The sequence below is a fragment of the Cavia porcellus genome, unplaced genomic scaffold (assembly GCF_034190915.1).
Source record: "Cavia porcellus strain 051 isolate PalLab524CR breed Dunkin Hartley unplaced genomic scaffold, mCavPor4.1 scaffold_26, whole genome shotgun sequence".
NCBI lineage: Eukaryota > Metazoa > Chordata > Mammalia > Rodentia > Caviidae > Cavia > Cavia porcellus.
Genome location: NW_026947509.1, coordinates 22263817 through 22288170, shown reverse-complemented (window position 1 = coordinate 22288170; position 24354 = coordinate 22263817). Strand labels below are relative to the sequence as shown.

Genomic DNA, 24354 nt, shown 5'->3' with positions numbered 1-24354 from the left:
TAGTACGTCACTCCTAGTAAGCAATTAGTATCTGTTGCATGATTGACTGAGTATAAAGCCATTTTACTTCTCCACCTGTATGTGTATGCATAAACCTTCCCCAAAACACAGCTTGGCTGAAAGGATTGAAAAACAGCCACAAAGCAGGAGAAAAGCTGCCAGGGAAACATGGGAATTCATTATTCTTTAATTTCCTCATCTGTAAGATGGGAATGATAAAATCTTCCTTGTATGACTCAATAAACAACAGCTATTGTATCTACAGCTCAGAATCACGTCCAGGGATGAAACTGCCCACCAGGGGGCAGTATGATGCTGGGCTGCCTGTCTTTCCACTGCAGGCAGAAAAGGCCAGCAAGTCTGGGGGAAACAAGAGCTTCAGCCAAGGCTGCTTCCCCATGAGCTTTGTGTGAGGGATGGGGGCACAGGGGACCAACTCAGTGACCTGGACTTGTGTCAGGAAGGCCTCATGCGTCTTAGACAGCCCATTTTCCCTTCCTCATCCCGGGCTCCTCCACCCAAGGCCCTGTATGCTCATGAATAGGCATTTTCTGGCTGTGCGTTTCCCCACTTTCAGAGAAGTTCTCTTATTCCATCAAAGCCTATATTAAGAACAGAGGCAAATCTGCTTTGTCAGACTGCAGAGGGCATCTTATTATTTTGAGAAGCCTTGTGGCCATCCATTTCTGGGACACAGAAGTGGTGGAAACCAGAGTTTATTCTTGGTTATAGATTTCACTCATCCTTTTCCACCTTGATTTCAATGAATGAGTTCAAGTCAGGACAGCAGGTTTTGTGGGACTGGTCAAAAGATGGGGAGACAGGTCCATTCTCATTGCCTCCTTCTTCTTCTTCTTGGAAATTAGGATTGTAAAGCTCTGGTGGCAGAAGCTGGACTTCAGCAGAAGGCAGTCTGTCTGAGGGAGGCCCGTACACACGGTTGGCTTTGGTGCCATGTTTCGAGTTAGCATCCAGGTGGTAGCAGAGCTCTGTGAGGCGCTGGGCCCGAAAACGGGGAGGACGGGCCACCCAGACCCCTGGCTCATTCAGACTATCCTCTTCATCCGACATCAGCTCTTCAGTCACGTCTTTCCACAAGCGTTGGTCCTCAGGTCCGAAATGCCTCATGATACTGGATCGGTTGGCAAAAAGCTAAGAAGGAACCCAGGATAAACAGCAGGAAGAAAAACAAACTGGGTTACAATTGGAGAAAGGATTTAGGTGGGGAAGAAGAAGGCTGAGTAAAACCTGTGCCTAGGGAAACCCAGGCCTCGGTCATGTGTTAGAATCGGCTCACCCTCCTTCTCCGTCTGCCCATGTTCCTGGTGGTCAGTCCTATTCTCAGATGCCCTTTCCACTGGGCTTGTTAAAATTTAGAGTTAAGGCTGAGGATGTTGCTAGTGATAAAGCACTTGTCTAACATGCATGAGGCCTTGGCTAGATTGCCAACACCACCACCAAAAAAAAAAAAAAAAAAAAAGCATCTTCAGAGAAAGGCCTAGAGACCTACCCGGTATCGACGACTTCGAAGTTTCTTTTCTTCTTTTTCTTTCAGACCTTTAAAGGGATTTAGAGAGTTTCGGTACTCACGCCTCTTGGTAAGGAAGTAAGCCACGCAGGCTCCTGGAGGATGGGAGAGGAGAGAAAAGGAGTAGGGTCCTCCAGAGTGGCCCTTTTTTCTGCCTTCACACTGCTGAATGGGAGGTTGGCATCACTAGACAGGGGGCCTTTTTGGCATAACCACTGGCATCTCACTAGTCCTTTTTGGGGTAGCACCCTGTGTCCACCTCTAGCACTAATTCCCTTGAGCATCTCCACCTGCTCTAGCTGGGTGGTCACAGCAGTACAGGTCTGGAATCCCCAGCTGCTTGGGAGGCTGAGGTAGCAGGAATATAAGTCTGGGCCCAGACTGGACAATTTAAAGAATTTTTTTTCAAACTGGCCTTGAACCCGTGATCCTCCTGTCTCAGGCTCCTGAACGCTGGAATTATAAGCATGTGCCACCACACTGGCTAAACTAAACCTTTGAAAGGACTGAGGAGGTAGATCAGTGTAAGAGTGTCACTGAGTTCAATCTTTATACTGGGGAAGAAAGAAAAGAAAACAGCAAAACCTCATTGCTTCTGCATCCCTTCCCACATTAAATTGATCTCTACTGCCACTCTCCCAACAGCTGTTTCCAGGACTCTTTAGCACAATTTTCATAATACTTCATGGTTAGGAACAAAAGCAAAAGTGAGCAAAAAAAGAAACCCAGGGCCTAATATTTAGGGACAAAAAGGTAAGCCTGGCCTCTGACCTCAGATTCAGGCCCCACATAAACATAATACATGGTGTATTAGCCCTTTTCCCATTTTCATTTCAGACTGAGCAGAGGAATAAAAGGGCAATTGGAGGTAACCCTATAAATGTATCGCAGTTGAGAAGCACAGCCAAAAAACCTGCAGTGTTTTTAAAATGCACCGTTTTCCATCTTGCCCGTTATGCCCCTTCTCTGACTGAGAACCAAGGAACAGGAGCCGAGCAGAGAAGGATGGACGGGGGTGAGAGCCGCTGTCTCACCTTTCAGTTCCTTGTCAGTGTAATTGTGGGGACTGGTCACCAGCTCCTGCTTGAGCTTTTCCAGAAGGAACTTTACAACTGAAATATTCCAAGAGGACTTGATGCTACACAGAGGACAGAATGGAGAAGGCAGTCAGCTCTTTAGGAGCCAGACAGAATCCCCAGCACCAGGCAGCTTTGTGGCAAAACCTCCTCCATCTAAGAGCCCATAGCCCCGGCACCAGTGAGAGCCGGGCGTTGGCCTGGTTGCACTGGCGCGTCTTCCCCACATCCTTTTCCTCAGCAAATACTCAGGGCTCTTTTTACAAGGAACCGTACCTTTCAGACCCATTGAATCTCTTCTCATTGGTGATGTGGTTATGCACATTGTGGACCAATTTCTAGAGGGGAGAAATAAAATCAAAATCAAGCCAGGAGTGGAGATAGTGAAGCTCTCTTCTGATCCCGAGATGGAAAGGCATTATCCCAGCCAGGTGTGCTGGCTCACGCCTGTAATCCCAGCACTCTTGGAGGCTGAGGCAGGAGGTTGATAAGCTGCAGCACAGCCTGGACAATCTAACAGTTTAGCAAAACCCTGTCTCAAAATAAACAATAAACAGGGCTGGGATATAGTTCAGTGTGAAGGTCCTGGGTTCAATCTCCAGCCCTCTCTGCCTCAAAAAGCTTTGTTCCTGTGGGGTTCTTTGCCTGAGTCCTTTCCACAGCCTAGATCCCATCTTTGCATCTTTTTCTTAGCCAGAGTTTAGCCAATGGGGCATTTTGTTTTCCTCCTTTCCCTTGACCCTTTTTTTTTTCTTTTTTTGTCTTTTTCCTTTTTATTGGTACCAGGGATCGAACTCATGACTGCCTGTTTGCAAGGCAGGCGCTTATGCTGCTGAGCTAAATCTCCAGCCCCCTCCTCCTTTCCCTTGAACCTTTAATTTGGGTCAAGACTCCAGAATCAAACTTGGTCTACTTCTGCTTCTGAGTAATGTATGTAATCACTACAACAGTGGGCCTCAAATATTTCCATAAAACCCCCTTAGTGGCAGGAACCAAGCAAATATATACCAGGGCTACTGCACCCCCACCCCTCTACCCCTACCTCTGCCCAGTACTCAAGAGCTGTAGCACTGAGCTACAACCCAGCCTCAGCCTCTCAGAGTGCAAGGACTACAGATGTGCACACCTGCATTGAGTGAGCATTTCTTAAAACTCTGTACTCTTGAAAATTTTAAAATCTTTTCCAGGCTATATCTGTATTTCTTTGAATATAAAAATGTCTTCTGAAATCTTCTAGTAAAATTAATGACCCAGGAAAATGCCCAGCTTTGGCCATGGCTTTATATATCCTTTGGCACATAATCACTAGTCCCTGAGGCACACACATCATAGTCTGAAAACAAAAATCTAAAATAGCAGGAATGTGAATTGGGAAGCATACTGAGGACTCTGTCACCAACTACATTTCAGGTCATTAAGCAGGCTGTTTTGTCTTTCAGTTTTGCTCATACATATCTAACAAACACTTCTCCTTTTTGAGTCAGGTTATTCTATTGAACATTTTGAGGGTGTTTTGTTTTGTTTTGGTTTTGAGAGAGGTCTAATTATGTAGCCCATGCGGGCTTCACACTTGCAATCATCCTGCCTCAGCCTCCCAAACATTGAGACTACAGATGTGTACCGCCATGCCCAGCTTACTGTTAGAAAGTTTTGCCTTACATGCTCCGAAGTCTGACTCCCATTTTGCTCATAAAATCATCAGAAATAGGAGACTCTCTGCTTTGCCTATATCTCTCTTGTAAACTGGCACCTGCAGCTGAATCTAACTTATTAGCTGAGGTCTGGCAGGGGGAGTGTTACTGCCAGGAATAGAACTCTATACTTCTATGAATAAAATCCAAGATAATGCAATTTCTCTCCTCCTTCTTGTTAAATGCAATACTTGAGATTGAACCCAGGTCTTCTGAAATCTTTTAGCTAGCCCTTTTTATATCTTATATTGAGACAAGGTTTCACTAAGTTGTTGAGTTACCCTAGTTGTATTCAAACTCAGGATACTCCTGCCTCAGCTTCCCAGTGTGTTGAGATTATAGGCACACATGCACCAGTATGCCCAAGAGGTGCTACAATTTTTAGCAACCCCATGGCCACTTATAGTATTACAGAGTTCATACTGCAACTTGTACTTTGAACATTAACGCAGAATTTTATATTTCCTCCAATTAGATTTAATTTTGTTGTTTCTGATTATATTTTCTTTCTTTTCCTCTTCTTTCCTTCCTTCCTTCCTTCCTTCCTTCCTTCCTTCCTTCCTTCCTTCCTTGCACTTGCCAGGCAAGTGTTTATGCCACCGAACTATCTCCCCAGCCCTCCGATTATATTTTCATCCCAAGATCTTCAGTTGGTAGAAGTTGCCCAGTCACAGACTGACAGATTCATATCCTCACCTAAGAGTTTGGCTCTATATCAAGAAATCCCCAATTTCTCCTCCTGCCTCCTTGGCTGGGTGACCATATCACTGTGGAAAGTACTATTATCTCTTCATAGCTAGAGTCTCCACTCTATAAGAAGGACTGTAATAATACTGACTTTCTATTTGATATAGTTAGCTTACTCTGTTACAAGTCCAAGCATAAAGACTGGCAAAAAAAAAAAAAAAAAAAGCAAGAATTTGAGAGCATTTCCCAACAACATAAAAAAAGGAAGTTATACAGCTTCTAAGCAAGTGGTTCAGAAGAGAAGAAGTGATAAAAATCAAACTAGGCTTGAAGTGGAAAGGGAAAATACTCCAGACAATAAGTGTTAAGACTGCAAAGGCTGCTGGCTCATCCACCTTCTGAGTGAGCTAAAAATACATACATTTCCTTAAGGGGTGGATGGGATCTGCAGCATTCCAAGGAATTAAGGGTTCTGGCTTGGTCTTTCTGGTTCACAGGATCCTAGCAGAAATCCACAGGAGCCCCAGGAGATGAGAGATGCCTCTCTGATTCCTTCCCAGAGCTAAAGATTCAAATAGTAAAGACTGCAACTAACCCTCCCTCTGCAAATCCACAGTCTAGCACAAGAACATTTTTTTTACAAGAATATTTTAAATCTTGCTCTGTGGTAGGCAGAAAATTCCAACTGGCCTTCTCGATACTTTTCCAGCGTGATAACAGGGAGCATGATGAGCAAGCAGCTGTCCTGCCACAAGGTCCCTCGAGCTACTGAACTCCCCAGAGGGAAGGAAGAAGCCAAGTCTCAGCACTGGGGAGTGTGGCTCAGTGGTGCAGCACCTGCTTAGCATGCCCAAGGCCTTGAGTTCGATCCCCAGTAACAGGAAACAAACAAACAAAAAAAAGCCAATTCTGATACTATACCTGGCTCTGGAGACAGATAGGAGTGGAGTGAAAAGGATGAAAGTCCTGATTTTATACAAATTATTATTACCACATATTTATTTATTATTTAAATACAATGAAGTTTCAGGAAATTCCTTGAAATACATTTCTAGGCTCATTCTTTAATTTATTTTACTGGCAACAGGAATAGTCTTCTTGGGTAACAGATCTGTGATAGAAGCTAAACTGTCCTCTGTTCTTGATAAGATGACCCTGAACATAATCAAAACTCAAAATGAAGATCAAAAACAAGTTGATGCTGATAATGAATGGTGTCTTCATCAGCGGGTATCCTCAGAGACAGGGCCAGAAAATGGAGCTGAGCTCCCACCACCTTGCACTGAGGACATGCTCATTGCTGCTGCGGTACTGGACAAGAATCTCTGATGCAAAAACAAATTGTAAGAAAGGAAGAACAAGAATAAGATCTCTCAGCCGGCCATGTAGTACATGCCTGTAACCCCAGAACTCAGGAGGCTGAAGCAGGAGGATCACTATGAGTTTGAGGCCTGCCTAGGCTACACAGTGTAAGGCCAGTGTAAAACACTCTGTCTCAAAAAAACCAAACCAAAAAAAGAGCCATCAGGAAAACAGAAAGACAAAAGCTGTACAAATAAAGAATATATAAATGATGAGACTTTCAATCTTACTCAAAACAAGTGGGCTACATAGTAGGACAGAAGTTAGGTTGGCTATGAGTGATGACATCTACTCCCAACCAGGACTCTCCAGATACTTCAAACCAGTCATTAGGTAGAGACTGGAAACACGACAGTCAACAGACATATGGCTAAAGAACATCTCTATGGTTATTAGAAAATTTGGGGTGTAGAATTAATCCAAAAGACCATGGACACCCTTGAAGAAGATTTTCCAACTGTGCACTGTGCACTACTGACACATCAGCTGGTACCTATGGGTGCTGGAAGGCCTTGTAGGATGCTCAGCAGAATACCTGGCCTCTTCCCACTAGATGTCAGTAGTATTCTGTCCTCCCCCTATCAGCCCACACATGGAAATATCTCCAGTGGTTCCAGGTGTTCCCTGGGGACAAAAGTGCCACATGTCCCTACTTCCCTGGGAGATGACTAGGAGCTCCCGATGCAGCGGAATGTTCCCAGCCACTCCAGAAGTTTCAAGCAGACCTAATTCAAGCCAATCCCTTCCCTGCCAAGAGCTCTTGGAATGACTGCATTCTCCGAATCTCTGTAATTGAGCAGGTGTATAGAGGCCTCCTGCAGCTTTGTGGTATGGGGCTACCATAGCACAGCCTGACTTTTCCACCTAAGGGACCCCTTGCCACTTACCCAACACACTGGTGATTATATGCTCAGTCCCTGAAAGATTTTCCCATCATGACTATGGGAGACATGACATAGTTCCCATGTCATGAAAGGGAAGATATCACTTTGTCTAGAAAAGCCTAAAGGTTTGATGGTACAAAATGTACTACCTGTCCAAGATCTCAAGAAGGTTCCCTCCGTGTTCCTTCCACTCCAATAGGATCTGGGACACCATTCGTTCTACATGGGAGGATTAAAATCCACCCACCGTTCACTCTTCACTTCTCACTCCAGACTATAGGGGAAAAACTGTAGAAACAGCTCACTCACAGAGAGAACCAGATCCCTCTTGCGCCTGGAGTTCTTCTGCCCGCTCACTCGGGTCCTGCAGGGGGAAGCAGTGAGCCCGAGAGAGTGTCTCAGGTCTCCGGTGCTCCCAGGGCCAGACTCTTCCAAGGCACCATCCAAAGCAGCAGCAGCACTGAGCGTGTCCTCAGGGCGCGGTGGTGGGAGCTTGGCTCCATTTTCTGGCCCTGCGTCTGAGGACGCCCGCTGGAGAGCCAGTTGTGTGGCTGGTGAAAGCTGTTTGGCATAAGCAGGGACTAGCACTCGCTGCACTGCACCCTCAGAGGCCACATAATCATCCACCAGCTAAGAATAGAAAAACAAATGGACTATTAGCCAGCTACGCACAGGGGAACCTGGTCAGTCACCATTCCTTGGCCAAGACTATAGCAGAAAGTGGAAAAGCGGGGAACAGAGCAGTGTTTGATGCTCGATGGCTTACTGCTCTGGATTCCTATGGGGTCTGCGGGCAAACAGTCTTTGTGTTTACTGTACAGGGTCTCTCCTGTCATGTTGTTAGCACAGGGCTGCTTCCAAGGACACAGCAGGTTTCTGATGCTCTGGGAGCGGTATTTATGGTTTGCTCTTGAATAGAAGAAATGTAACAAGGTAAATGTTTTGTCTAAAAGGGATTAGGGAAGGAAGTGATGACAAAAAGGGAAACCAAGCAAGAAAGGAGCAAGAAAATTAAACAGCAACAATAAAGAGGGGAAATAAAAGGAAAATGAGAGGAAAGCAGGGAGACACGAAGTCAGGAATTCCTAGTGAGGCTGGCACAGGTGCACTCCCCTCACTTACCCTTCCTTCCCTTTATGGGGCAATCTGTATCCCTGCTTTGATCCTGGCTGGCCTGGCCACCTCAGGCTGTCACGGCCCTGACATCCAGCTGATTGCCTGTACCCTCATTCAAGGACACACAGGGCGAGGAAGGAAGGAGGGAGTGAGGCAGGGAGGGAGAACAAGAGGAGGGGGGATTTCTGCAGCCAAAAAAACAAAACTGAAAGTAGGGGGGAACCACACACAGAAAGCGGGGGAGGAAGCTGAGATTTATAGACCTGTGAGCTGCTTTCTGCGCAGTGAAATCTAATTCCATCCTGCCGGCTTGGAAGCCTTCCCTGCCTGAGCAAACCCACAGCTCAGAGCACTGCCTGGCCTGGTACCTCCTGACTCCTGCCTTCCAGCCCAGACCACTGAGCGTGCTGACCAGGCACCCACCATGGGGACGAGCAGTAGTGGCAACTGCCACCCAGCTGTGGCGTTGGGAGAGCAATGACCAGTGGCCGCTTGGGCTGGAGGGGAGGGGAGATCCTCCATTCCCTGCTCAGCCTCAGCAGGTGGAATGGACATCCTCTCTCATCTGCCTCGTGTGTTCTGCTCTGTACTCCTTCCTGAGTGGAAGCCTTGTCCGAGGGAGAGGAGGTGAAGGGCAGCAGAGGATGAGGTGGCGAGCTGACAGACCTCCCACCTGCTCCCCAGTGGGGACACATCTGTCATTTTCATCTCTATGATCTCTATAGTTGCTCCATTTCTTTTTCATGCTTTCATGTGTGATATCTGCAGTTCTTACTCTGCTCAGCCAGGATTTTCCTGCTCACATGGCCCTTGAGCAGTAAAGAAACCGAAACAGCACCATGTCTTTCCTGCTCAGTGGATATGTTTGCCCACTCCTTCCTTTCGCCGTATCCCCTCCAGGCCATCCTCTTATTATTTATCCACTTTCAGGGGATCGTTTCTTTTGCTATCCCCCCCCCACCTTACTGTCTGTCTCTCATGTAAATTCTCCTCTTTCCACACAGACTCACTTTTCTTCTTTGCTTTTTATCTTTTTTCCTCAGACCCCGCATTTCTGCTCTCTTCCCCTCACCCCTGACTTCCCTTCTCTCTGCCCCTACCCCTCTCCAGCCCCATCTCACCATACCCAACTCTTCTTGGCAGGCAGAGGGCCCGTGATAAAATATGAATGAGCCGTCTGTGCACGGCAGGCATTCCCGCCAGGAGAGGCCAGCCTTGCTGCAGCTGTAAGGAGAAGGTGCCACGCTGAGCGACTGCGAGGGAGGCCTGCCAGAGCCACGCCCTCCCCAGCCACCTGGTGGTCAGGAAGCACCTGGGAGTGCCGAGGTCCCCGAAGGCAGACGAAATTTGCTGTTGTGCTGTTTTATCGCAAATAAAAGAAAGGCTTCCATATGGGATGAAAGTAGGCTAAGGAGAGAAAAGAGCGAGACAGGCAGGAGCAGCTGCACTGCGGTGGTACTCACGGGATGCAGCAGTGGGGGGCCCTCGCCAGCGGCCAGAGGGCACCCGGGGAGCCGCAGGTCTCTCTGAGGAGCAGGGAAGCCCAGAGGCCCGGGCCCAACCGCTGAGGCTGCCCCCAGCAGCTCCTCAATCACCACCTGCACGCTGCTGCCCACGCTGTCACACTCCTCCTCCACGGCAGACAGAGCCTTGCAGGCGTCGCCAGGACTTTCCTTGAGGGGCCCGGGCTCCTCGGGTGGGGGAGTATGGGCCCGACTCTCCCCATCTTCATCAGGAGTGCACACCTTCCCTTGCCTCAGTTCACCTACTTCCTCCTGGAGACGCTTCAACAGCTCATTGTTGGCTCGGGCCAGACCCAGAGCGGCCTCAGCCAGGCCCACTGCCTTATCCACACGCTGGTAGATAACATGCAGGAGCTGCTCAGAGCTCTGAACAGCCAGGCCGTGTCCAGTCACAGTGATGGGGGTGCTGGGAGGAGGATTCCTGCCCTGAGAGCCCGTACTACCCCCACTAGTTTCGCTCTTACAAGCACAGCAGCAGCATCTGGCCTCACTGCCGCTGGGAGGGGAGAAGAGGATGGTGGCGCTGAAGGACATGGCTGATGAGCTCAATGGCCACCTTGCTCACTTCCTGGACAGCTCCAAAAGGTCCTCAGATCAGATTTCAGGAGACTAAAGCACTGGCCTCTTGGGAGTCACTTTGCTTTTCCATCGAGCAAGGTTAGAGGAGCTGGGCTCTGGGCCGGGGGTTCCGGGAAGGAAGAGTAGGCTGCAGGGGTGCACTGTCCATGGCTACCTCGCCTCACCCTGCGGACGTGAGAGATGCCACCTTCTACCAGCAGACCCTGCACGCCTCCAGCACCACACCCTGGGTGTCCGCTCGCCCCCTACTGCAAGGGGACTTCTGAGGAGGGTAGCTTCAAAGGGTAGAAGGCACTCTTCCTGCACCCACACGCGGAGCTCCACACTGCTGCATCCTAAGGAATCAAGGGCACTCAAAAGGCCCCACTGGCACCTGGAAAGATGAGAAAATTGAGGGAAAAAATGAAGATCTGTCTTTTCCTCCTCCTTTACCATAATGACAACATTGCATTTTAATGCTTTAAGGCATTTAGAACACTTCACATACGTAGGTTATCCCATCTACACATCACTAGGAAACACATAGCACCCAAGATCAAGAGAAGATACATGCAGAGAAGTTACATCTTTTTCAAGGTCAGAGGAAGACAGCAGAATCTCATTACTGTTACTTTCAATCTAGAGTTGTATTTTTTAAAATAGATACCACTTTTGGTTGACATAAAGCATCATTATTGTATCCTCTCTATAATTTTCATACACATGCATTCAGAGTAAAATTCCTAAATAAGGAATGTATCATCACTGCCGCCCTCAACATGTCACCATCCTCTCACTGCTTTAGAGATGAGACTAGGGAAAGAAAAGCTGGATCAGGGATTTGGGCTGGGGTGACCCATAGCACTGTAATAACCCTGCTTTTAGAATTGTACATGTGGACTGGGCGTAATGGCACACACCTGTTATCCCAGCACCTGGGAGGTTGAGGCAGGAGGACCAGTGTAAGTTGAGGCCAGCCTGGGCTACATAGTGAACTCAGGGCCAGCCTGAACTACACATATCTTGCCTCAAAAAAAAAAAAAAGGAAAAAGAATTTTATACATGGACCACCAGCTCCAGCTATCATGTGTCCATCAGCTAGCAGAGCATGGAGATCCCTTCTCAGGCCCTCATCTCCAGGCATCCTCTGCAAAGAGAAGAGCTGAGGCTCCACAGGAATACTGAAGTAGCAAATGCTGCCTGTTTGCTCACAGGCCTCTATTCAAGGAGAAACCAGAATGGCCAGTGACGAACAGACCACCTTTCTTTGGATTTATTGTGGTTAAGCAACTAAACTACTCCAGGAGAAAAAAAGGGATTGCGGTGGGGGTTTTGATATGTAACACTGAGAACACCCCAAGGGACTTAAATATTGTCATTTTCTACACAATCCTTAATTATAGAAAAAAGAATCCTTCTTGCTTAAAGCCTCATAAGTGACAAAACCTTAAGTGTGTTTATAAATCCCTGAAATCAATTTCAATTTTATTCTGTAAATTATATCATAACATCAAAATTAAAAGCAGGTTAGGGAAATTACACACACACACACACACACACACACACACACACATATATATACTTTTTTTAAAATCAGGGATCTCACTTCCAAAATAGGCAATACCAATGCCTCTGAGATACCAACACGTAAATTTGATGATGTCTTTTAAAATAGTTTTTAATTTGCTCTTTTCACCCTTCACATTGAAGAAACAGCTTTTCTACAGCAGATATTCACTCCTTGCAAGAATTTAACTCACATCCATTTACAGCTTTCCTGTCATCTGAGTCACTGGAAGGCATAGCTAAACCTGAAACTAAAGGTTAAACCAAATTAAAACTAAAGGTTAAAGGAAAGCACTAAGCAATTCTGTGTCAATTTATGGATGAATCATTTATGTAATGTATTCTTTTCCTTCCTCCATTAGGGCCTACACTCCTCTGGCAGATTTACTTCCTGCTTTTGTTTTTACTCTAATGTTACAGAAAGAATTTAATCTTAATTCCACAGACCCCCCCCCAAATACATAAACGATCCCATTTCTAACTGTATTGTGCCTCATTTCTCACTCCACTCTTGAGTGTCCTGTAGCTACAGCTCATTGTTGGCCCTTCTCATGTCTCTTTAAACGAAAAAAAATTAGTATTAAACATGGATACTGTGAGAAAAAGAGCCTTACACTGCTGATAGAAGATGACAGTATGTATACACTGGCTAGCTGTTAATTGGGTTTTTGGCTGGTTTTGTTTTGTAGTGTTGGGGACGAACCCAGGGCCTTGCATATATTCCACCAAGTTTGTCCCCTGGCCCTGAACACTTGCCAGATGTGTTCAGCATTTACAAAGTTGGTAATTAAGGCTGGGGGGTTAGCTCAGCAGCCTACGCGCCTGGCAAGTGCGAGGTCATGAGTTCGATCCCTGGTACAAAAAAAAAGTCAGTAATTAAGATCCATCAGTTTGAGACACTTGGTGGGTTGTCCAACCCATTTATGGTACCAAAGTGACAGCTACTATGCATAGTTCTCTTGTCTTGCACCCTTAACTCCTTCCTGGGAGGCCTTCACCTCTAGCAGTGTTATGCCTACCGTTAGACCTTATACTCCTGTCAAATGACATTTCTTGGGTCATTTTTCTTTCTTTCTTTCTTTCTTTCTTCCTTCCTTCCTTTCTTTCTTGAGACAAAGATCTTACTATGTAGCACAGATTGATCTCAAACTCACAGCAATCCTCTTGCCTCAGCCTCCTGAGTGCTGGGGTTACAGGCATACATGGTCATACCTGCTGGACTTGGCCATTTTTCTGAAACAGCACCAAACTGTAGATTTTTAAAAAGAGGCAAATCAATAGCATTTGGGTGAGAGGTGAGGTAGAATTATAACAAGTCCAAGTCTAGGCTGGTCAGCTTAGCAACAGTGTGTCAGAACATTAAAAAATAAATGGTGAGTTCAAGACAAGTCTCTGTCAGAAAAAAATTAAAGTAGTAATAATATAGCCAGGTGTAGTACTGCATTGTGAAGGTCTCCCTATGCAGCTCAGGCTGGCCTTGAGCTCACTTTGTAGCCCAGGCTGGTCTTGAACTTGCAATGACCCTTCAACCTCCGCCTCCTGAATGCTGGGATTACAGGTGTGCACTGTCACACCTGACTTAACAGTGAATTTCTTTTTTTTTTTTTTTTTTTTTTTTTTTGTCTTTTTCCTTCTTATTGGTACCGGGAATCGAACTCACGACTGCCTGCTTGCAAGGCAGGTGCTTATGCCGCTGAGCTAAATCCCCAGCCCCCTTAACAGTGAATTTCTAAGAAACAATAGATTCAAGTTTATAAGACTGCATTACAGGTACAAAACCTTCCATGATGCAAGGGCCAGGTGCAAACTAGAAAAGTAATTAAGAAAACTATTTCTAATTTACTTACTATCATGATCTGGCCTTAAACTAAGGATGATATTTAACTCTGCTGGTCTTTATTTTGTTTTATTTTATTTTATTTTAGAGACAAGATCTTATAATGCAGTTAAGGCTGGCCTTAAACTCTATGTATTCCAGACTAGTCTTAAATTCTCAGCAATCCACCTGCCTCAGCCTCCCAAGTGCTAGGATTATAGGCATATACCACTATGCTGGGCTGCTGGTCTTCAATGTTAAATATATTTTCCCCTTGTGAGTTCACTTTGTTTCTCAATTCTTTTCTTCTTTCCTACTTTTGTATTGCTATCCTATGTTCATTTAAAAAGTGTCACATAAGGGCATTAAATAGTTGTTTTCTCAAATTAACCTGTATATAAAAATCTGGTACAGTGTAGTGTGCCAATATGTGCATTCAAATGACTCTTTTGGTTTCCATGGACACTGAAAGCTGACTTAATTTCCCTAATTCCTGCTATAGTGTTCTATCTGAAGTCTAAAACACAGAAAGAAATTGGGGTCAGCTAATAATAAAGGAATATTTCACATTATATTTGTTAAGCACATAACAACTTAAATGCTAGATAAATGATTATAAGCAAAACAAAATACTAATTTCATTAGCTGTCTATATCTCCACTTGAGAAGACAAGCAAATGCAAAGGGGAAAAAATGGTATTTCTAAATATTCTCTGAATATAAGGTCATGAGAAAGAACGATCCAGCCAGGAGTGGTAGTGCATGCCTATAGGTCCAGCACTCAGGAGGCAAAAAGAGTGCCACAACTTTGAGGCCAACCTGAGCTATACAGTGAGAACTTGTCTCAAAAAAGGGGTGGGGGATTTAGCTCAATGGCATAAGTGTCTGCTTGGCAAATGTGAGGTCATGAGTTTGATTCCTGGTACCAAAAAAAAGGACAATCTACCAAAATGGGTTGCTACATATTAAATAATAAGAGAACAAAGTCCTTTTATGCAAATATGTATTTCAGAATGCAAATGTCCAAGGAATGTGGGATGGCCAGACATGGTGGTAGACACCTATAGTTTCATCTACTAAAGAGGCTGAGGCAGGAGGATCAAAAGTTCAAGGCCTGCTTGAGCAACTTGATGGGATTCTCTCAAAAATGGGTAGGGATACAACTCTGTGGTAGAGCATTCCTGCCTTCAGCCTCAGTACAGGAAAAGCAAAAACAAAACACACCATGAGGTGTGTTAAATCTGAAATATCTAAAAACCTAAGCAAGTCAGACATAGTGGCACATGCCTGTAGTCCCTGTCAGAAAAAAAAAAAACTGAAATATAATTAGGGAGGCTGCGGCAGGAGGGTTGCTGTGAGCTTGAGGCCAGCCTGAACTACATAGCAAGATTCTATCTCAAAAAACCAAAGAAGAAGAAAAAAGCAAAAACAAAAACAAAGCAAAATACACAAGTGCCTAAAAATATAGTATACACTGAGAACTCCTAAGGAATAAGTTCAAAATAAAGGAAAGATTAACAGAGTGAAACTGTCTGAGAATGAGTCCTTATAGAAGCAAAACCTCCAATTACCTTGACCAATGTATAGGAGCTGGTGAGACATTCTATAGAGAAAATAACATTATAGGATTTAACAGAGTATGTGAAGAGGTCAGAGCTTTATAGGGCTTCTCTCACCTTGTAAGGAGAGGTGCCAGAGGGCTTCCAAAACAAGTTAGGGGAACTCTCAGAGCAGGACCAAAAATCGCTAAGAAAGATCAGAGAGACAACAAACTAGGATTTGTGGGCAGTGGTTTCTGCCACAACTACTGGACTATGCCACTGTGGCATAGCATTCACAGATGATATGTAAACAACTGCACATGGCTGTGTTCCATGAACTTTATTTATAGACACTGAAATGTCACAAAACATAAATGTAAAAGTGTGTCCTAGCCGACGGGCCATACAGAAACAGGTGGAAGGCTGGATTAGGCTATGGGATGCCATTTGCCAACCCCTGCCTTAGATACCTTAAGAGGAACAGTTGAACACGAGGAGGCCAATAATTTAAGTGACCTAGGAATGAGTTGATGAGAAGGGGGTTGTAGAGATGAAGTTTTGACATCCTGGAGGAAACACTAATATTTCTTTTTTTTTTAACACTAATATTTCCTTAGTTAATAAACATGAGGTACAGAGATAGTCAATAACAACAATTTCAAAATTATAAAGCTTGATGTGATGAAACACAAAAAAACTCCAGTAATCTAGAAGGTTGAGGCAGGAGCATCCCAGGTTTGAGCTCAGCCTAAGGCAACTTAGGGCCTTCATAAGACCCTGTTTCACAAATAAAAAGAAGCTGGATGTGGAGGTATATGCCTGTAATCTCAGCGCTCAGAATGCCTAGGCAGGAGAAGCACCCTGAATTTGAGGTCGATCTGGGCTACATAGTGAGTTCAAGACCAGCCTAGCCTAAACTACACAGCAAGACCCTGTCTCAAAAAACCAAAACCAAAACCAAATAACCAAAAAAAAAAAAAGCCCTCCTCAAAACCAAACAAAAACAAAAACCATCAAACTCCCAAAAAAGATAAAAAGGTTAGGGATGTAACTCAATATGAAGGCCCTGGGTTCAACCCCATGTATTGTTAAAAAAAAAAAAAAAAAAATGAAGAAAAAGAAAAAAATATATACATATATGCCTGAAGGTGACATACAGGATGGTATCACTGACAAAATAACAGAAATGAGGCAGTTGAGATGAGAGGTCCAGTATATTAGAAAAGGTATATGTTTGCTTACTACATTAAATTTCCACTCATGGCAATATCTGTCAGCACAATGTCCTAAAAACAACTGAGTAGGACTAAAAAACAAAAATGAGAGGACGGTCAGAGTCGGAATGCCGATTTGAAGCATTCAGCAGAACTACTGTTGTATCAAGTGAGCGAGTGAGCTCTCCAAGCTTAAGCGTCCCGTGAAACACAAAGGGAGCACAGCACTTGAAGCCAATCCCAGGAAGTCTCACAGAAGCTTGAGGAGGAAGAACAGTGTCACCGCGACCACAGTAGAGACACTGTCAGAGAGTGAATCTGACCATTGTGGTGAGGACAGCAAAGTGGTCAAAAGACAGAAATTATGGAATTGCATTTTTATTTTACTGTGATCATCACTAAGTTTATCGGACTAGAGAGGAAAATAGATTTTTTTTTTTTTTGTCTTTTTCCTTTTTATCGGTAGGGGTTGAGCTCATGACTGCCTGCTTACAAGGCAGGCGCTTATGCCACTAAGCTAAATCCCCAGCCTCGGAAAATAAATTCTTGGGGCTGGGGATTTAGCTCAGCGGCATAAACACCTGCCTTGCAAGTAGGTGGTCGTGAGCTCAATCCTCGGTACCGATAAAAAAAGGAAAAAGACAAAAAAAGGAAAATAGATTCTTATTTTAGAGACAGATTTTCCTCAGTATTAGTAATTTCAATTATTAATGGAACTGTATTACAGATGTTACGGATATTATTATATTATTTTTGTTAAAACACGTTAAAATTCTCCCACCCACTGTCCCCTGACTCAGACTCTCTCTCCTGGGAACTGAACCCAAGGCTTCTCATAGACTGCCACTAAGCTGCATCCAGCCCTTGTTTTATTTTGGGACAAGGGCTTGCTAAATTGCACGGGTGGTCTTGAACTTTTCATCTTCCAGCTTCAGGCTCCCAAGCAGCTGATTACAGGTGTTGGACACATCACTCAGTTTACATTCTTTTTTTTTTTTTTTTTTTTTTTAATTTTTTTTTTGTCTTTTTCGTTTTTATCGGTACCAGGGATCGAACTCACGACTGCCTGCTTCCAAGGCAGGCGCTTATGCCGCTGAGCTAAATCCCCAGCCCCTACATTCTTTTCTAACACTCTACACCTAATGTAATTATTTGTTTTTCCTAGTACAGACCACTTAACCCTCCCAACATTATTGACATACCTATACTTGATTCCATTTTTAAAATATAGCCTCCCCCAACACCTGCCTGTGCTAGGGATGAAACCGAGAGCCCTGTATATGCTAGATAAGCACTACTGAGCTATATCCCTGGTCCTCAAAATATGTAACCATTTAATTCAGTAATCCAGAATCAATCCAAAGAATGCTTGGTAAAGCAGAGTTAACACCAGTAAACTATCATAGCAATGTCTATATCATTATTGTTAAATATTAATACTGTCAACTTTTAAAATTTCAGATTCCTAGGTAACTTATTTCATTTATTAATCTTTTAGATGTAAGGTCTCATTGTGTTGCCCTGCCTAGCCTCTAGTATTTGGGTTTAAAAGGTTCACCTGTAGAGCTGGGGATTTAGCTCTGCCTTGCAAGCAGGCAGTCGTGAGTTCAATCCCCGGTACTCGGATAAAAGGAAAAAAAAAAAAGATCCACCTACTTGAGCCTCCCAGGTGCTCATTATTGCCCCCCTCCCCCAGGCTCAAACCTAGGGCTTTAGGAGGATCTGCCACTGAATTACACTGCAACCCTGGTAATTTATTTTATAAGCCAAGAGTTCGTATTTTTGTTCAAGAAAGGAAAAAATACAATAAACTAAGGTGGCCACTACAGAACAATATACATTCATGTTGTAAAATGCTATCAACCTCCATCTGGTGGAGGGGTCTGTGATAGAGTACTTGCCTTGCATGTAAGAGGCCAGTTCCTGGGACTGCAAGAATATAGCCTCTAAAACAATCTTTCTATATGAAGATTTTCTGGAGGTAAAAACACAAAATAAACAAACGAAAGACAATTCAAATTCAAAATAAACTTTAAGTGCTAACAACTTGTCTAATCGAGTACTAAAAAAAAGATCTTCAGTTTGACAAGATGTTAAACTGAAATTTGCATAAAATATATTTGGGGTTCATTTCAGCAAGGTCTAATTTTAATACATGTGAAATGAGCCTAGAAAATGTACTTCTCGATAATTTTGATATTTTTTCATAAATATTTAGATAAAAAAGAAAGAAAACTCATCTCCTTTAGACAGTTCAGGGTGAGACAGTTCATAATCTTTATCGTCCCACTCCTCTTGAGTCTCGCATATTTTTTAGGACTGAATATATCATACTCTTGGCAGTTCTCTTGCTTGCTTTCTCCCCATTCTGGGTTTGAATTTTCTGCTTGACTGAGTTCACCTCCAAACTATGAAAAATAAGTTTTCTCACTACTTAATAAATGTGTGTGATACGGTATCCCTCTGATGATAGATGGTCTTATAGTGGGCCTCTGGCTCACTCAGGGTCAGGTTAGAAATGGACTTTCTTAAACGAGATTACTTAAAAGTCTGGCAATTCATATCATAATCTTCATTTTAAGAAATAAAAAAGGAAAATGGTCACTTAAAGATTCAAGAATAAAAGCTCTTCTGTGCTGCTCAGCTCTGCTCCTCTACTTCAAGGTTCCAAACAGTTCACCTGTTTGAAGGTTCTCTCAAAACCTATTTTTCTGTCAAAAATGAGGTTCTATCACACAAAACGCAGGTAGTCAGGTATCATAAAATACAATTTCCCTACATTTTAAAAGACTGACCCATCTAATGATCTGCAAAAGAAAATATGTTAAGACCTCATTATTAGGTGTACAAAACAGAATTGCAGACCGAGGGCTGAAGGGTTTTTAAACAATAAGATTTCTTGTAATCCCCAAGATACAAGTTTAGTTGTGGAGCAGGACATGAGTTTTTTACCCCGGGCAAGCACAATCCTCCTTTATTTACATTTGCTAAAGTGCAACTTGGTAAAACCAGAATTTCCGCTCAAATTTTCATACAAACGTGCCGGAGAGAAAAGTACTCTTACTGTATTTCTGGAGAAACTGAGAAAGGGCAAGTTACCGCCCAGAACTCTGTCATGCGCCCATCAAGTCCTCGGAAAATGTTAATAATTAGTCAAAGACGACAAGGTGGGCACCAGGGACAGCACAATCATTCCCGACAGACGGTGTGACTCGGCTACAAGCAGAGAGCCAGCGACGCCAAGCGCAGCCGCCAGGAACAGGGACCAGGAACCCCGTGGCGCGCCCGGGACCCCGGGGAAAGGGACGATCCGCGCCGGCAGCAGAAGGCCCAATGGCCGAAGCGCGGTCGGGGATCTTGCTGGGTCAGTGTGGGTACATTATGTAGCCGCGACAGCCGAGGGCGAGGGCGAGGCGGGGGCAGATGATCGCCGCGGAAACCCACGCAGAATCCCACTCCAGTTAGCCCTACGGGTGCTCTACCACGTGTGCTCTGCTCCACAGCTCCCGCTCACCCTACAAGGGTCTGGCGGCGGCAAAGTCAACTGCGCCGGCTCGTGTACTCAGCCAGGGCGCGCACGCGAGGAAGCACCGCCCCACTTGCCTTCTGGCTCTCGATGATTGGCGCTTGAGCGATGGGGGCGTGCAGGAGCAAGGTTGCTATTGGAGAATATGATCAGTCACTCAACGAGATAGAGAGGGGAGAGGCCGCCTCAGGGAGGGACACGATTGAGGCGCTTTTTCAAGGCCGTTAGACGCCATCTTTGGGGTTTTTTTTTTGTTTACTTGCTTCTGTTGTTCACAAAGCTACGTGTACACGACTATAAATTCAGTGACCTCAGATTGGTTTCATACAGTCTGGTGGTGGCTGATTTTTAGTTCCTGCAGCCCTTGGTTTCAGGTAACTTGCAAAAGCAGTTCCACTTAGTTCACAGTTTTCATCTCTAAGGGACCCTCGGATTCCCAGAAGGAAAAAAAAAAAAAAAAATTACTGGGCTCAGATTTGCTTTTCTTTTTTCTCTTTCTCTCTCTTTTTTTTGTACTGGGAATCGAACTCAAGACCTTGTGCTTGCCAGGAAGGCACTTTATGCCACTGAGCTAAATCGCCAACCTAGACTTGCTTTTCTTTGCTAAGAAAGCCAAGCCAATGCAAGAGGGATTTGCTTTCTTACAAAGAAATTGAAAGCGAGGACGTCGAATATGAGCCCTGGTCCCAAGATGTGTAAATTGAGTAGCCTAGAAAGTGGAGCTGTGTACTGTTCCTGAATAACTAAGTGTACGTGGTAACCTGTACTAAAAGCAGAGAATTAAAGCAAAACGCCATAAAAATGCCCCTCACTGCTGAGGTAACAAAAGTCAATAGACTGAGTAGGTTTAGAAAGCAATACAGGCCTAAACTTGTGAAATGATCCACTTTTGAGCCAGTATTTATTAAGCGCTGATCTGACTCCAGTTGTTAGGAGGTAAAAGTATATTTAGTACAAGTTAGAAACCCAGAGAGCCCACACAGGTTCATTTTCCTTATAATGAATTCAATACCTTGTTCACGATTTTATTGCAGTTGTTACTTAGGTGTCTTAAATACATGAAATGGAGTAGGTCACAGCTGAGGGGTGGGAATATATGATTATCATACAGAGGTTTTGTAATTACGTTTAAATCCTATAGTAGATCCTTTCTTAATCAATTAGTTGCTACAACACTTGCAACACTCCAGTTTCTCCCTTATCACCCCATATACTTCTGTGCTTTCATTCCAATCTGCAAATACAGATCTGAATACGGATATTATCTGTATGACACTGGTCCTCTAAACGCAGGAAGTGACAGTGGGCCTTCTTTCTACAGCAGGAGGCTCTGCTTTGAGCCTGTTGTCCTCTAATTCACTTTCCACCCAGACTTAGACCAAGGGAGGATTCTTCATTCCAAAAATGCAACATGACAACAAAATGCATTTTTTATCCCTGTTATTTGCCTTTGCCTCTGCTTGGAGGCATAAACACCACTGTGCACAGTTTTTAAGAATGGACTTGACAGAATTTTTCCTGATACTTTACCAGCTGTGGAGCTTTTTAAACAAATCCCAACCAATAAACGACCATTTTGTCAAAAAGCCAAGAGAACTTCCCTTCGGACCACATCAACCAAACCACACATAAAGGCCAAAATATACACAGCTGTACATTTAAAAACGTAAGACAATAAAAAGCAAAACCACTTAGGCAAAACAATCACTGAGGGTGGCTTGGAACCATAGATTCAATAAATTGCCTATCCTCATTTGCAACATATACACTCTATGACAATTATTTAATTATTCACTAATCTGATCCTTTAAAAGAGGAGAAAAACACTGTAAATGCAATTAGAATGAAGGTAAGCTTAAATTTAGGATTTCCTTTTAGCTTTACTTTGCACATGAAATTCTGTTTCGACCACATTTGGGAGCATAACAGAAAAACTTCACATTCTAAGGTCTATTTTGCACACATAAAACCAACGGCAATCACTTTTAAAAATAAAATCTGATATGCCACATATACACATATTGTACATATAATACACAAAAAATAAACCCCAAGATAAATATTTTATGAAAACATTTGCTCTAAGAAATAGTACACATACACACACACACACACACACACACACACACAGAAATGTCATGAAAATGTGTGTGCAAGACACACTGTCCTCTTCCCTGGGGAAAAAGTGTCCCAATTATCCCAATATTTTAAATCTATAAGCCACTTGGTTTGGGTTCTGGGGAAGGGTGTGTAAAATGCACGCCAAAGGGCTTTTGAAGGAGCCTCTAATCTGTTTCCTGTGATGTTGCCCATGGCAGGAATTTACATTACCCCTTCAGCCCTTTTTTTAAAAAAAGAAATCTGTACTTCCCAAGCGGCTAAAATTTTAAACCCCTCAAACCACAAAAATGTACCAGTTCTTAAAATGTGATAGGAAAAACGAAAAAGGAAAAAAAAAAAAACTATAAATTTGGCTGGAAACAGTTGTACACGGCCATCCCGCTTCTCAACTTCTTGGTATATTTAAAACCTTGATCAGGAAAAAGAAAGAGGAAGAAAGACAGGAAAAGAAATGGGGAAAAGAGAAAATTCCCCTTAGCAACAGTTTCCTCACCCCAATACTGCTACAGATCTCTACTTTTAAAAAATTTGAAAACACACACAAGATTAAGGAGGGGGGTAAAAATGGAAAAAGGATACCCGAAGGTCGTATGGCTCTTTGTATTCGTGTGTGTGCAAAAAGGAGGACTCGCGGAGCCAGAGCCGGAAAGCCCCGCCCCTCCCCGGACGCCCGCCCCGATTGGCCGCCGCCGGCTGCCGGGCGCCCCGCCCGCGAGCACACGCGCCGCTCCCGGAGCGCCTGCCCCGGGGGGAGGGGGGGTCGTGAGGGCTGCTCGACCCCCGACCTTCGCTGCCGGCCCGCAGCCCCCTGCGCGCGCCCGTCGCCTGCCCCACCTGCGGCCGCTGGCTTTCACTTTCTCAGTCCCCAGTCTCCCTCTCTTAGCCTTTTCACCGAGCGAAACTAGGCCTGGCCCCAGAGCAACACTGTAGTCGGTGAGGGAGCTGACACTTTTGTAAACTTGATGTCGGTAATTTGCACAGTGACTGGGCTTAAACCCCGCGACGAGCTGTGTGCGCCTGGCCCTCAGGTGGATCTCCTGACTCTTTGCCGCCTAGCACCCCGGTCTCCCTACAAACAGGCAAGTCGATGAGGTTTTCCAGGTGAAAGACGAAGTACTCTTACCTTATGATCAGACCTGGAGCAGTGATGCATGCCTGTAGTCCCAGCATCAAGGAGTCTGATGCAACAGGATCACCACGAGTATGAGAACGGCCTGGACAATAATAAAAAGCCCCTAAATGTTCATGGGGGTGCACATCTGTAATCTCAATATTGGAGGCTGGGGAGAGAAGATCACTTTGAGTTCAAGGGCACTCTGGGCTATATCTAGAGTGAGTTCAAGGCCAGCATGGGCTACACAGTTGAGACCCTCTCTCAAAAAACAAACAAAAAGGGCTGGGGATTTAGCTCAGCGGCATAAGCGCCTGCCTTGCAAGCAGGCAGTCGTGAGTTCGATCCCAGGTACTGATAAAAAGGAAAAAGACCAAAAAAAAAAAGTTAAAAAAAAAATCTAAACAATAGCAAGACCCTGTCTCAAAAAAATCAGTTATTATTAAATGAAATTTCCTCCTAGCAAAAAAAAAAAAAAAAAAAAAAGAAAAGAAAAAGAAATTTCTTCCTAAACAGTTTGCCCTAAGCCAGTTTATCCCCACCATCCCACACACATTTGTCACACCTTTGTCAGCTTGATGCTCTTGGTTCCCAGGAGGGGCTTGTTACTGCCCCTGGTGTGCACTTTAGTTTACATGTAACCTAAGAGGTAGCTTTGCCTTTCAAAGGAGTATAGACTTCCTGGGGTTTTGGCTCTGATTTCATACAACTGAGAATTAAACACAAATCTTTGCCCATGCTAGGCAAGTGCTCTAGCACTGAGCTAAACCCTCAGCCCTGGTTTTTTATTTGTTTTCCATCGTACATACCCCTGTAATGCCAGCACTGTGGGAGGCTGAGGCAGGAGTTGCTATTACACTTCTTTTATCTTTTTTTTTTTTTTTTTTGTCTTTTTCCTTTTTTTTTTAATCGGTACCGGGGATCGAACTCAGGACTGCCTGCTTGCAAGGCAGGCGCTTATGCCGCTGAGCTAAATCCCCAGCCCCCACTTCTTTTATCATTGATGAGAACATTGAGATTGTGGGCTGGGGGGA

The 24354-nt window shown here is 44.3% G+C and overlaps 1 protein-coding gene across 4 annotated transcripts; it reads right to left on the bottom strand.

Annotated features, from left to right (window-relative positions):
- Positions 1-165: 165 nt before the first annotated feature.
- CUNH14orf93 (chromosome unknown C14orf93 homolog) lies at positions 166-22847 on the bottom strand. 4 transcript variants are annotated; one of them, XM_003474497.5, is made up of 7 exons: positions 22789-22847; positions 9808-10819; positions 7538-7858; positions 2881-2942; positions 2563-2666; positions 1511-1623; positions 166-1152 (listed from the first exon to the last, which is right to left on the bottom strand). In XM_003474497.5, the coding sequence occupies exons 2-7, from the start codon at positions 10399-10401 to the stop codon at positions 736-738; spliced, it is 1611 nt and encodes a 536-aa protein (XP_003474545.1). In that variant the 5' UTR covers positions 10402-10819; positions 22789-22847; the 3' UTR covers positions 166-735. The 4 variants fall into 4 exon arrangements, with proteins under 4 accessions (XP_003474545.1, XP_063092966.1, XP_063092964.1 ...); XM_063236896.1 differs by having other exon boundaries at positions 22703-22834; XM_063236894.1 differs by having other exon boundaries at positions 19627-22827.
- Between the last annotated feature and the right edge of the window lie 1507 nt (positions 22848-24354).

Coding starts and splice junctions, on each gene's coding strand:
- CUNH14orf93 (XM_003474497.5), bottom strand. CDS start 10,401: ATGTCCTTCAGCGCCACCATCCTCTTCTCCCCTCCCAGCGGCAGTGAG. Junction 2,667..2,880: donor AGATTCAATGGGTCTGAAAG/GTACGGTTCCTT, acceptor TCCTCTGTGTAG/CATCAAGTCCTCTTGGAATA. Junction 1,153..1,510: donor TTCGAAGTCGTCGATACCGG/GTAGGTCTCTAG, acceptor GTTCCTTCTTAG/CTTTTTGCCAACCGATCCAG.